This window comes from Canis lupus, chromosome 29, assembly GCF_048164855.1.
Source record: "Canis lupus baileyi chromosome 29, mCanLup2.hap1, whole genome shotgun sequence".
In the NCBI taxonomy this organism is placed as follows: Eukaryota; Metazoa; Chordata; class Mammalia; order Carnivora; family Canidae; genus Canis; species Canis lupus.
The window spans coordinates 31827763-31841422 of NC_132866.1; the positions used below are offsets into that span (position 1 = coordinate 31827763).

The 13660-nt window shown below is 37.0% G+C and overlaps 1 protein-coding gene across 50 annotated transcripts in view; it reads right to left on the reverse strand.

Moving 5' to 3' along the window:
• The window catches only part of CC2D2B (coiled-coil and C2 domain containing 2B), a 110915-nt gene that overhangs the window by 11953 nt on the left and 85302 nt on the right, over positions 1 to 13660 (reverse strand). For 42 of the 50 annotated variants that reach the window (XR_012020800.1, XR_012020803.1, XM_072805915.1 and 39 more), the window contains 7 exons: positions 13054 to 13152; positions 8938 to 9120; positions 8573 to 8770; positions 6456 to 6545; positions 3214 to 3327; positions 1096 to 1230; positions 551 to 673 (listed from right to left, as the gene is read on the reverse strand). Coding sequence is in view for 45 of the 50 variants with exons in the window: in XM_072805915.1 (XP_072662016.1) it covers positions 551 to 673; positions 1096 to 1230; positions 3214 to 3327; positions 6456 to 6545; positions 8573 to 8770; positions 8938 to 9120; positions 13054 to 13152 (942 nt within the window). In the remaining 5 variants the exon portion in view is untranslated. Of the gene's footprint in view, positions 1 to 550; positions 674 to 1095; positions 1231 to 3213; positions 3328 to 6455; positions 6546 to 8572; positions 8771 to 8937; positions 9121 to 13053; positions 13153 to 13660 lie in introns of those variants that run through there. The other 8 variants (XM_072805899.1, XM_072805896.1, XM_072805895.1 and 5 more) reach the window with 8 other exon arrangements.

The following is a 13660-nucleotide window of genomic DNA, read 5'->3' on the forward strand; positions in this document are numbered from 1 at the left end:
TTTCAAGAGTAGTGAAGTAGGGAGCCCCATCACAACACCTGGCTTCAAAAAGTGACTGATTCTGGTTCCCTGGATTTCATGAACCATTTTCAGACCCTACTTCCGTCACTTGTTCAGCCCTATTCACTGCTAGTATTTCTGTCCTGTTTCTATTCCATGAGACAATTGTCATGGTTTGGAGCTCAAATAAACTTTCTATTTTTCAATTTTTATATTTTATCATTGCCATGGATGTGGAACAGAAGGGCTAGGTCAAAGTAAACTTACCACACCATCTTAACATTATATTTTCAGTTTTAGAATAAATAATAAAAATTTTTATTTTAAAATCTAAATTCACATTTAAGATGATACATTCTTAATTCTTCCTTTTTGCAAATAGAGGAGTATGACCAGAGTAGCCCAAACTCAGGATGGATGGCAGAGAAAACTATATTTTATTAAATTGCCAGGTAAATCAATACACAATCAGCTATATAAACATAACAAGAGCTGGCACGACTGGTAAAGATTAGAACCAGTGGTAAAATACAGCACTCCTGGAATTTACCTGTATGGTATGTGGTTTTGTCCCTTGGAAATTTTTTGGAAGCAATTGTTTCCAGAAACTTTCCTTCAAATAGTCGAAATGTACAGCCATTGGTGTATTATTTTGTTGAATATTAAACCAGACCTATTAAAACATTACCATAAAATCAGTATAGGCACATGGGAGCACAAAGCTGTTACCTGTTTAGGATGGAGCAAAATTTTACAGTTCTATTGCCCAATGAAGTGGTGGAGGTCAAAGGAGGTTCTTTTTTTTTTTTTTTTTTTTTTTCAAAGGAAGTTCTGAGGTAGGAGGTAAAGGGATTCTAGGGGTATGTTAACATTACACTGATAACTGGTTCTCAACCTTGGAGGCACTACAGAATCACTTGAGGAACTTTAGGGATAAAAGATTTACCTGACCCCATATCCCAGGGATTCTAATTTAACATTTGTAGTTTCTTCAAAGTTTTCCATACATTTCTATTGCAGAGCCAGGGTAGAGGACCACTGCCACTGACTCTTGATGAGATAACTCAAAATAAGATTTTCCCCCCATATACTTACATTTCCATCATCAAACAAACAGTCTACACTTTGTAAAGGACAAAATGGGTCAAACTGCTTATGACATTGCCCAGTTAATGGATTCCAAAGCAAATATTCATTAGTTTCTTGAGTTAATACATAAGCCACTTGCCCCTGTGTGAGGAAAAAGAGTTAAAGTCATGTTTGGTGGGTGGTTGATTTAACTCATTTTTGCATGTGGAACTATAATGTAAGCATGTGATATCTTTGATTTATAAAAGTCTTTTCTTAGGGTCTTCAAATTCTTTTTGAAAAGCAAAAAAACCCCAAAGCTCCAGAAATCCTCAAGCCCAGACCAGCATGAAGATTCAAATAAGAGAACTTTTGAGCTGGTGTAGCCATGTACAGCCCTGTAGGGTGTACCCTCACTGCAATAAAGCATGTTGATCTAGAAAAATCAATATACTGTGATAATTTCCCAACAGTTAGCTCTAAAGTGTTTTGAGGCAGGGATACTTTGGTCTAATTCACACAAGGTACTATATGGACTAGCCCTGCTTTGAGTGGAATATACTTGGGGACTAAAGGGGAACACCACACAGAGTTAGGAAGTAGACACTTGCCTAATGCCCTGAAAAAAGCCAAGTGAAGTTAAAAAGCTGTTAAGTTAATTTTGAGAACAAGATCTGGAATGGGAGGCTAGAGAGAAAGTATACAGGAAACCATCTGAGGAATAAAAGTAGTCATTATGTTATTATTCGGTTCTGAATATACCTTTTTAAGTGCAAAGTTTTCTTAGAAAAGAATAACAATTTCAGGTAATAATAATAACAAAGACTATTGAATATTTTTTGGGAATTTATGTGCACCAGGTACCATGCTCAGCATTCACACTAAATTTTTCATTTGCATTCACTCTAAATTCTTTGAGGTGGGGGTAATCTTTATGGCCATCTTTCAGATAGAGTCAAGAGGTGGAGGGGCTTGTCTAGCAGAATGATAAATGGCATTAGTCCCATTTAAGGAGAAGATACCTGAACCTCAGGGAAGTAAACAAGCTGAGATCACACAGTTAGTAAATGGTACTGCTGGGTTTAAATCCCTCTTTGACCAACTCTCAAAAACAAATTTTAACATCGTGCCATGTAGCCTGGACTCTTCAAAGCTCTTGTTCTTTATCACTGTGCTCATCTTTACAGTAAAGAAGAGGTTTCACCTCAGCCAGAGCAACCAAAGTGCAAATGTTTGTTGAAATACCATCGACCGTTTACTGCCATCTAGTGACACTTAAAACTACACAGGAAAAAAAAAAAAAAAAAAACTACACAGGAGAATTTCATGTGCGTGCGTGCGCCCGTGTGTGTGTGTGTGTGTGTGTGTGTGTGTGTGTGTGTGTGTGTGTGTGTATGGGGGGGGGCTGGGAATTAACCACAGGCTTTTAGCTTGCAAATGTGACAAAAATAATAAGCCATGCCAAGGAAATATAGAGAAATAAGTGATAATAACAGAAAGCCTAAAAACAGACTGGAAATCTTTAGCCTTATCAAGATATTTGTGGTAGAAATAGGAACAGTCCAAAAGAAGATAGCATTCTGGAAGTATGGATGTAGGAGCATATAATTAAGTTGCAAAAATTTTGGGTAGGTAAACAAATTTCAGGCCCACATCTTGTATGACTAAAACTGAGCAAGGAAGAATAGGGAGAAGTATTTCTTAAGGATTTTTAAATATAGTATTAGAAAGGTAGAGATGATTGATGGTGGTGATGATGGTTACCAACCTCTACAACCACTACTATAACTATTACTACATCACCACCACTACCACCGTTTACTGAAGTGAAATTTATTGAAATGGCACCATGAACCAAGCTACTGTTCTCAGTGTCACATATGCACAATGTAACTTAATATCTTCTTAACCCCATGAAGAAGCACTATCATTAGTACAATTTTACAGACAAAAGTAAAGCCTTTCTTTACATTGTGATCATTTTGATGAGCCATCATTATCCTCTTAACTAAATAACTGGTTGCCCATGAAATTCCTCAATTAGCTTGTGAAAAGATGGAAAACCAGGGTTGATGTCTTTTAAACTTGCAGCTGAAGGCTGATTAGTTTTGTTTACACTATTTAAATATTAACTCCAGCACTTACTTCCAACATTGAGGTCCCCAGGAGGACCAAAGCTTTCTTTCCAAAATACAGAAAGAAATTACAGAGTAGTATGGCATGTTCTTCCTTATTTCCAATAGCCAGACTGATACAGCGCTGAGGCAAAGCAAAAGGAAAAAGGCCAAAAGAAAAAGAAGAGAAAGATCAATAATATAAGCATCCAATAGATTGAGAGCCCCTCTACTCTTCCCAGCTTCAAATACACATATTTTTGCCAGGTTGCTAGGATGACTGACTGAAAAGCTGAAAGCTCTGGTACCTTCTGCTTGAGAAAACACTGTGGAGAACACTAACTTGGACTATAGGGATCACCTTTACTATGGGACAATTAATGTGGATACTGTGTAAGTGACCAAATAGTTCATCATCCAAAAATAGGATATTTAGGGATCCCTGGGTGGCGCAGCGGTTTGGTGCCTGCCTTTGGCCCAGGGCGCGATCCTGGAGACCCGGGATCAAATCCCACATCGGGCTCCCGGTGCATGGAGCCTGCTTCTCCCTCTGCCTGTGTCTCTGCCTCTCTCTCTCTCACTGTGTGCTATCATAAATAAAAACAAAACAAAACAAAAACAAAAATAGGATATTTATATTTAGGACAAATATTAAACTGCTTTTGGCAAACAGAGACATACAGACTGTTATTTTAAGAAACCTCATCTGATAGGAAATCACATAGTTTTTAGAGGAAGGGATCCTTTGGTTTGTCCTATACCAGCAGAGTGCTCTCAACTCAAGGAGAGGAAGAGGACTAAATTGAAGCCCAATCAGGAAAATGACTGAAATTTCTTCAACTGAAAGATCTGTAGTCAAATATAGGGTGCCTAGTAAAACAGTTGTAGCAAAAGAGGAAAGCATAGCAGAGGTGGTAGACTGGTAGTCTATGATCTAGTTCTAGTCTATAAGTGTGTTTTTTGCTTGGCCCTGAAATATCTTTTAAAATTGGGAGCTCTGGCTTCCCTTAAAAAAATCAAGGAGATCTAACTACATATATGGGCCCAAATGTTTATATGGCAATAGTCTATTGTTATTGAATAGCAGCTGCAACATTTAGACAGGACTTGTGCCTTTCCGTTCAGTATAGTCCTAGAGGAAGGGCTTTGGTGGCCAGGGAGGTGGGGGATGGGGGGACCCCAGGAGCTCTTGGCAGTGACTATTTACCAATCAGTATGAAAGCATTTCAATGTTTTAAAAACTGATATGGCTACATCCTTACACACTGGCTGAATGTGATGGTGAGGAATGGAGATTAGGGAGGATGGTAATGTGCTCCTTTGAAAAAAAAGTGTGAACAGAAGAGTGAAGAGCAGAATACCAGTAGTATTCAGTGTCAGGCCAAGGAGGCTCCCCTGACTGGATGTCATAGGAGGAGGGAACAGGGGAGAACAGGTAACTAACATACTGAATTCCAGATACCTTGCATATGTGCTATCCATTCAAAATCCCTGTATAATCCCTTATCTTAGGTCATACAGCTCTTAAGTGGTTGAAGGAGACTGTGTGTTAGGTAGGAGAAAATATCACTTGTCCTGTGGCAGTCTAGTTAGTCATACAACATGGGCATCTCATGGCTAAAGAGTTCACGTTAGTGGGAAGACATTAGCCAAGAGGAATTCCGTTGTAATCAATCCCACTTGTAATCACTAACCTCTTGGTTAGGAGCATTGTTTGGATTGGGGGTATGCAGGAGGGAGACTCGGGAGTATTAGGTATTTACCCAAATAGTTATTTTTATGGTTATTTGTTAGATATCTTAGAGGCTCTTTCAATGTTCTGCAGGATCATAATATCCATGAATACATTCTGTTAGGTCTGAAAGTCTCAGAAGAGTCTAAAGTTAATGACACCTCTTTGAGTTCTACTAGATTTTAATAACTGAATCACTGGAAACACATGCTTGTGTCTCCCTTGTTCTCACATAGCAGGAGACTGGGTAGCTGACTTATTAAGTTAGCCCGGTGCCCCCCCTAAATCCATTTCAGCTCAACTTTAGCCTCTAAAACATTCTAGAGGGGATCCCTGGGTGGCTCAGCAGTTTGGTGCCTGCCTTCCGCCCAGGGTGTGATCCTGGAGTCCTAGGATTGAGTCCCGTGTTGGGCTTCCTGCATGGAGTCTTCTCCTCTGCCTGTGTCTCTGCCTCTCTCTCTCTCTATCTGTGTCTCTCATGAATAAATAAATAAAATCTTTAAAAATAAATAAATAAATAAATAAATAAATAAATAAATAAATAAATCATTCTAGAGAAGTTCCAGGACCATTGGTTCCAGGTGGAAAGTGCCCCTCTCTTAGGCTCCTGTCATACTAGTAGTTTTCAAATAAAAGTTATTTCTTGAATGCTTGCTAAATGTATATAAAAATATAAAAATAAATAATCAGGACTACCTCTTCATTCGGAGATTAAACTTGAGAGCTATATATACAGAGTGTGGTGTAGAAACAACTAAATATAATTTAAGGTGGAATGAAAAAACTGCTCTAATTAGAGTTGCTGGATTTTGGGAAAAAATAGGGTGACCAATTAAATCTACAAATTTTTAGTATAAATGTGTCTCAAATATTTCATGGGGCTTGTATTCTATTTGGCAACTGATCTAAAGAGAATTTTAATCCAAGTGCTAAAAAAGAACATTGCTATGTAAGCTCTTCATTCAGATGTGGAGAGACTGAGGAAAGCTTCTGAGAAATGGAATATATTTGCCCTAGACTCAGCATCTGTCCAGCTCCATAGTGACAAACCATATTTCTCTCTGGAGGATGTCATAATATCATACTCCTGGAATTCCCATTGAATTAAAATATTCATAAGCCACCATTTATAATGTTGAATAAAATTGTTCCAGTTTAAGAATTATCTCTATGGATTGTTATAGAGCTAAAAATGATATATTAAATTATCAAATGCTTTCAAATTTCACAAGACAAAGTATTTCATAAGTGCATAATACTTTTAAAAAGTGTTTCTTTAAAAAAAAGTGTTTCTTTAGGAAAAAAGCAAGAGTACTATATATTTTAGTTGTAAAACATAATGGGGCACCTGGGTGGCTCAGTTGATTAAATATCCAACTGTTGGTTTTCACTCAGGTCTTGATCTCATGGGTTGTGAGCACTCTATGCTCATTGGGAGTCGGCTTGACACTCTCTCCCTCTGGCCCTTCCCCCACTCACACACACGTGCATTCTCTCTCAAATAAATAAATCTTAAAAATATATAAAATACAATTTGTTACCTCTGATGTCATCCATATATCAAAACCATCATTTTCATCCAGAATATCAGGCACGATAGGAATCAAAGATACAAAGCGAGCAATGAGGTCCTAAAATAATATTAACATACATTTATTAAGTGTATACTATATATATATATCCATCACCAAGCACAGTGTTTTACATGCAATACCATTACATTAAATGTATCCCACAAGCCCATGAAATACATATTATTATTATTATTATTATTATTATTGTTTTCCAGAAGAGGAAATAGCATAGAGTGCTAAGATAATTTGCCCAGGTCACAGAGCCAACACAATGTATGGAGTCTTGCAGGAAGAAGCCCAAATTAGTTGGACTCCAGAACATGCCTGTTAACCATTACACTTCACTGTAATAAATTATTAAATTTTTAAACATGGTATATACTACATATATTACATATATTATATATAGTATACATATATACATTATATAGATTACATATATACTTTAAGTTACAACTGCTAAATTAAAAAAAATTTAAAAACTGCTAAATTTTTTAAAGAAAAATATTGAAGAATAGCAAAAATTTGATTTGCCTTTTTTTTTTTTAAAGATTTTATTTATTTATTCATAGAGACAGAGAGAGAGAGAGGCAGAGACACAGGCAGAGGGAGAAGCAGGCTCCATGCAGAGAGCCTGACCTGGGACTCGATGCAGGGTCTCCAGGATCATGCCCTGGGCTGCAGGCGGCGCTAAACCGCTGCGCCATCGGGGCTGCCCTTGATTTGCTTTTAAGTTCCAAATCTATCAGAATTACTTTTACTAATATAAGCTTGTTACAAGCTGTTGAAGTAGGAAAATGTTGGTGCAACTGTGGACTGTTCCCCCTACAGGGCTGGAGACAAGGACTCAGACTAATGTAGGAAATGAGAAAGGGATACAAATAAATAATGAGTCAATACAGAAAGTTTACTGACATTTCCAATGATTTATAATAACCATTATTTGTGCACTAATTACCTCCTGCATTGGTCATGTTTCTGACTTCCTGCAGTTATTAAACATAGTTCATAGTCCCTCATGAGCAAAGTTGCTGAGTTATTTATATGTATTTTTTAAAAAGACAAAGATTGTCTTTGAAATAAATCTAAAGCATTATTATCTCCTTGGACTTTGGGTGACAGGAAACAGGCAGGAAGAAACTCATAACTCATGATGGAAAGGCAGAGTGTAGCAAAAGGCAACCTAAATTAGAACTTCTGATTTTATCCTGAAGAGTCCAGCTAAGGGAGCTTGATAGTGGACAAATAATATAAATATTCTGAGGTGAACCAATTGACTCAATCAAACCCAAATAAACAAAAGATATAAGCAATTTTTCATGGATGGCCTTTAAGCAAAGCTTATTCTTTTCTCAAAGAGGAGATATATTTCTGATATCACATTTTCCTTTCTCAAAGTGGAAGGAGGTTTTGAGTCAAGTGAATAAATCTTCATTTTATATGAAATTCAATTTTGAGTATATGTCTTTCTTGTCAGCTGGTAAATAAATATGCATAAAGAAAAAGTCACATAGGGATGGAGTGGGAAGTGCTATATTGGCAGTTTACAGGGAAAAATATAACCTACTTTCTTTATTCTCACATACAGTGAGAAGCAATCCTTAGAAGGACACAACCCTTTAGCAACATAACTGTTAACTTTGCCTGGAAGTCAAAGGAATTTTTCTGTGCCATTTTTCAAAGTTTGGTAGAAATGTTACAAAACTAGTGTGGTCACATGAACTCCTGTAGCAACAGTGACTCTAGTCCAAGGGGGCCGGAATGAAGGGAATCTGCAAGAAATATTCTCCCCTATGTGGGGTTCAGGAGGACATACTACAACATAAATGATTTCTCTCTCAGGAAACTGTCTTTGAAAGCAAAGCAATTTTGGAAGAAAGTTATGCTCAAAGTTAATATAAAACAGTAAACAAATGAAAATGAATATAAATTTAGAGTGATGAAAATGTTCTAAAATTTACCATGGTGATTGATGGTTGTACAACTCTGAATACACTAAAGACCATTGAATTGTACACCCTAGATGGGTGAATTTTATGTATGTGAATTATATATCAACAAAGCTACCAAAATACGTATCTTACAAGTGTGGTACTAGAATCATGAAGAAACATATCCAGGAATTGCTGAGGTGGATTTAATGCTTTGATATATCTTGTTACTAAGATCTGTATCCCTTCACTATTAAAGACAGTAGTTGTGATTCTTCGGTTGGGAAACATCGCCTTACAAGTTTTTTTGAAAATCTGTGCTCTCTCCAAGACATCTGTTAGATCTGAAAACTAAAATAAAATTCAAAATATTTCAACATTGTACTATATTTTTCCCACAGGAAAATATCAAGAACTGATGTTCATTTTTACCAGCTTTGAAATTATTATTACTAGTTTTTAAGACAGTTTATATTTCTTTAATAGGACACATAAAAACAATTCAATGCAAAACCTACCTTGTCTAGTTCTGGATTACAGGTGACATATGATATTTGAGGTTCAATGGTAGCAAAAATATTTAAGAAAATACATTCTTTTAAATTCTGCCCATTATTATCTTCTTTTGGAGACACATAAGTCTTACTCCAAGTATATCCAAGCAAAACTGGTGGAATATTTACTTGAAATGTTCCACTAATCTGAAAGAATATAGCAATATAATAGATTTTGTACAAATATATACATACATCAGCAAGTACAGTATAGTCTTCTATACTGTAGGAGAAAATAGGTTTGCATGGGTAAGTACGTGCTAGGTCTATTAATATATACCTGCACAAGGATGATCAGGTTCTTCATGGTGGTCTATTCACAGACACCCTTGACACCCTGAGTCCCTGTCTTATATGCACTATGTGGAAAGGGCAAATGTAAGAAAGGGATGAAATGAGGATGCAAGTTACCCTAACAGAGTCATAGAAGTTCTTAGAAGATCCATTTCAGGCTCAGAGAAGATGCTAAAAGACCATGTTACATTTTATATTGGGTCTAGAAAGAGAAGAGAAAATATAACAGCAGAAAGGACAACCCATAGGCCCATAAGAGGAGGGATTTTTTTTTTTTAAACCAGGCAAAATGTAGTTTTTATTGATAGGTAACTTGAGTAACATATGACATAATTTTATTTTTTTCAATTTCTTTTCTTTTTTTTATAAATTTATATTTTATTGGTGTTCAATTTGCCAATGTATAGAATAACACCCAGTGCTCATCCCATCAAGTGCTCCCCTCAGTGTCCTTCACCCAGTCACCCCCACCCCCTGCCCATCTCCCCTTCCACCACCCCTAGTTCGTTTCCCAGAGTTAGGAGTCTCTCATGTTCTGTCTCCCTCTCTGATATTTCCCACTCATTTTTCTCCTTTCCCCTTTATTCCCTTTCACTATTTTTTATATTCCCCAAACGAATGAGACCATATAATGTTTGTCCTTCTCTGATTGATTTATTTCACTCAGCATAATACCCTCCAGTTCCATCCACGTTGAAGCAAATGGTGGGTATTTGTCATTTCTAATGGCTGAGTAATATTCCATTGTATACATAAACCACATCTTCTTTATCCATTCATCTTTCGATGGACACCGAGGCTCCTTCCACAGTTTGGCTATTGTGGACATTGCTGCTACAAACATCGGGGTGCAGGTGTCCCGGCATCTCATTGCATCTGTATCTTTGGGGTAAATCCCCAACAGTGCAATTGCTGGGTCGTAGGGCAGGTCTATTTTTAACTCTTTGAGGAACCTCCACACAGTTTTCCGCAGTGGCTGCACCAGTTCACATTCCCACCAACAGTGCAAGAGGGTTCCCCTTTCTCCACATCCTCTCCAACATATGTGGTTTCCAGCCTTGTTAATTTTCCCCATTCTCACTAGTGTGAGGTGGTATCTCATTGTGGTTTTGATTTGTATTTCCCTGATGGCAAGTGATGTGGAGCATTTTCTCATGTGCTTGTTGGCCATGTCTATGTCTTCCTCTGCGAGGTTTCTCTTCATGTCTTTTGCCCATTTCATGATTGGATTGTTTGTTTCTTTACTGTTGAGTTTAATAAGTTCCTGATAGATCTTGGATACTAGCCCTTTATCTGATACGTCGTTTGCAAATATCTTCTCCCATTCTGTAGGTTGTCTTTTAGTTTTGTTGACTGTATCTTTTGCTGTGCAAAAGCTTCTTATCCTGATGAAGTCCCAATAGTTCATTTTTGCTTTTGTTTCTCTTGCCTTCATGGATGTATCTTGCAAGAAGTTACTGTGGCCAAGTTCAAAAAGGGTGTTGCCTGTGTTCTCCTCTAGGATTTTGATGGAACCTTGTCTCACGTTTAGATCTTTCATCCATTTTCAGTTTATCTTTGTGTCTGGTGTAAGAAAATGGTCTAGTTTCATTCTTCTGCACGTGGATGTCCAATTTTCCCAGCACCATTTATTGAAGAGACTGTCTTTTTCCAGTGGGGATAGTCTTCCCTGCTTTGTCGAATATTAGTTGACCATAAAGGTCAGGGTCCACTTCTGGGTTCTCTATTCTGTTCCATTGATCTCTGTGTCTGTTGTTGTGGCAGTACCACACTGTCCTGATGACCACAGCTTTGTAGTACAACCTGAAATCTGGCATAGTGATGCCCCCAGCTATGGTTTTCTTTTTTAATATTTCCCTGGCTATTCTTGAATGTGTGTGTGAAGGTAGGAGCTGATTTACAATAATAATAACTAATAGTAATAGCTAATAGTTATTGAGCACTTACTATGGTCAAGGCACTGTGCCAAGTGCTTGATATAGATCATATCTTTCAAGAAGTCGATAGAGTTATCTCCATTTTGCAGATAAGGAAACTGAGGCTCACAGAATTTAAGTAATCTATGCAAACTCAGACAGCTAATGAGGTCTGTCTACTTTTGAAGTTCACATTCTCAACTATCTATCCTAGAGTCTGGCCTGAGAGTGAGAGATATCCAGAAATTTATAGATGTAGGAAGCCCTGTACCTCCAACAACTTAAATTTCTATTGCTCTTTATTTGCAGCCCTTGTACTTGAAACATGCTCCTACATGACATCCCTCTTGATGGCACATTATGCAGACATTTCTCCTCTCCTCCCTAATATCCATTTTGTCCTTTCTCACCAACAATTTTAGGTAGCAACATAACAGGCACATGGTGGCCAAGTCACATAAATGTAAGAAGTCCACCAGGGTTTTCTGAGAAAGTGTCTATTTTCCTGATACAGGCACTGCCCCTTCTTGCTTCACCCTGCTCTTGTCTACAACATGAATATGAGGCTGGAGGTGCATTAAACAATTTGCAATTATGAGGATGAAAGATACACGATATTTATGTGATGTAATGATGTTCTTTTTTAAAAAATATTTTATTTATTTATTCATGACAGAGAGAGAGAGAGAGAGAGAGAGGCAGAGGGAAAAGCAGGCTCCATGCAGGGAGCCTGATGTGGGACTCAATCCCGGGTTTCCAGGATCAGGCCCTGGGCTAAAGGCGGTGCTAAAACGCTGAGCAACCTGAGCTGCCTGTAATGATGTTCTTGAGCTGCTGCACTGTTGTCTAGACTTCTTTTTAAGTGAGATAAATAGACTGCTTGAATCACTGTCAGATATTCTGTGGCAAATAGCTGAATGCAAAATAATTCCTTCTGAGTCAAATGCCCTCTTTTGTTTGGCAAATCGTCTTTAAGGAATTGATTAAAAAATTATCTCTTCTGTACTGACCATTCATTCTCCTCCTCATACCCATCTTACTCAGCCCTGACTCCTCTGTATACCCCCCACATCCTCCAAGCTAGGAAGAATAAGGTACTCCCTACCGTATGTTCTCGTAGTATCTATCTCATGCCCCTATCAAAGGCACTAAAGCATTATCAGGTTGTACTCAAGTATTAGCTTTCTTCTACAGACAGTGAGCTCCTTGAGGTAGAAAATTCATTTCTGAAACTTCTGTGTCTGGCATAGCTCTGTGAGTAACAAAACCCAAAATGGAGTCTAAGACGGGGCTTTTATATTTTGCTGGTCACGAAGGCATATTTGTGCTACATAACTCAACAGGAGAATCTTGTTGGAATATGACAGAGACTGGTGCTAATTATTTGTCTCATTACCAATAAACAACACTGAGGAGCTGAAATTCCTGGAACCCATGGTCACAAAGCAACATTATTAATCATTTATTGTTAATTAAAGAACATTTGTGACTCTAGTCCTTAAAAACTATTATATGCAAATATAAATATAAATGTTGCTTTAAGACCTAAGGCTATGCAAAAAAAAAATGACCTATGGCTAGGTCATTCTTTATCAATGAACACTCTAAAGATGTAAGAAATAAATTTGTGGGTGTCTCTCGATACAGCTAAACATTTAAACACTCCAACATCTCAGTGGCACTCAAACACAAGATCACTTTAACTGACCTACCAACATGTCAATCACAGAATCTAATTCAAAGATAAACAAACAGTAAGTTTCTTTTTTTTTTTATTTTATTTTATTTATTTATTTTTTTTAAAACAGTAAGTTTCTATTAGCCAGAGGTGAAAACTGAGAATAATTAGCAAATAATCATTTTCTATTACCTCAGATTGTTGCAGAAGAGCAGAGAAAGGGAAGACAATGGATCCAAGCCAATTCTTCCTTATATGTGAATGACTACTGCAGCTCTTGAAATAAGGATCCTATTAATATGAATAATTTTTCTATTATGTACTTCATACTATGTGATGAATAATTTCACCAATTTACAAGTAAGTATAAAAATCATTTTTTTAAATAAAGAAACCAAAGAGTAAACAGAAAACATTTTTTCTCTCTTTTTAATTTCTTTAAAAGATAATTGACTATTTAAATCAAAATAATGACCTATTATGGAGTTTATGGCCTATGGACAGCTATTTACATGATTGCAGTAGATATGCTCTATGCAGCAAACTTTGAAAATACACTACAGAATACAGAGAAAAAAATTATCTTAATTCAACCCCAAAGACATCATCACCATTAACAACATTTTAAGATGTTAAATGGTAGTGAAAATATGTTGAAATGATGAGGACACTTTCAAAGAGGAGAATAGCATCATGGATGCTAGATTAATGAGAAAAATAGACTCAGTATAAGTTTAATGGTTGATATAATGTGGTCAAAAAGAAGCAGGTTTTCTGACACAGCTAAGTAATCTAAGTG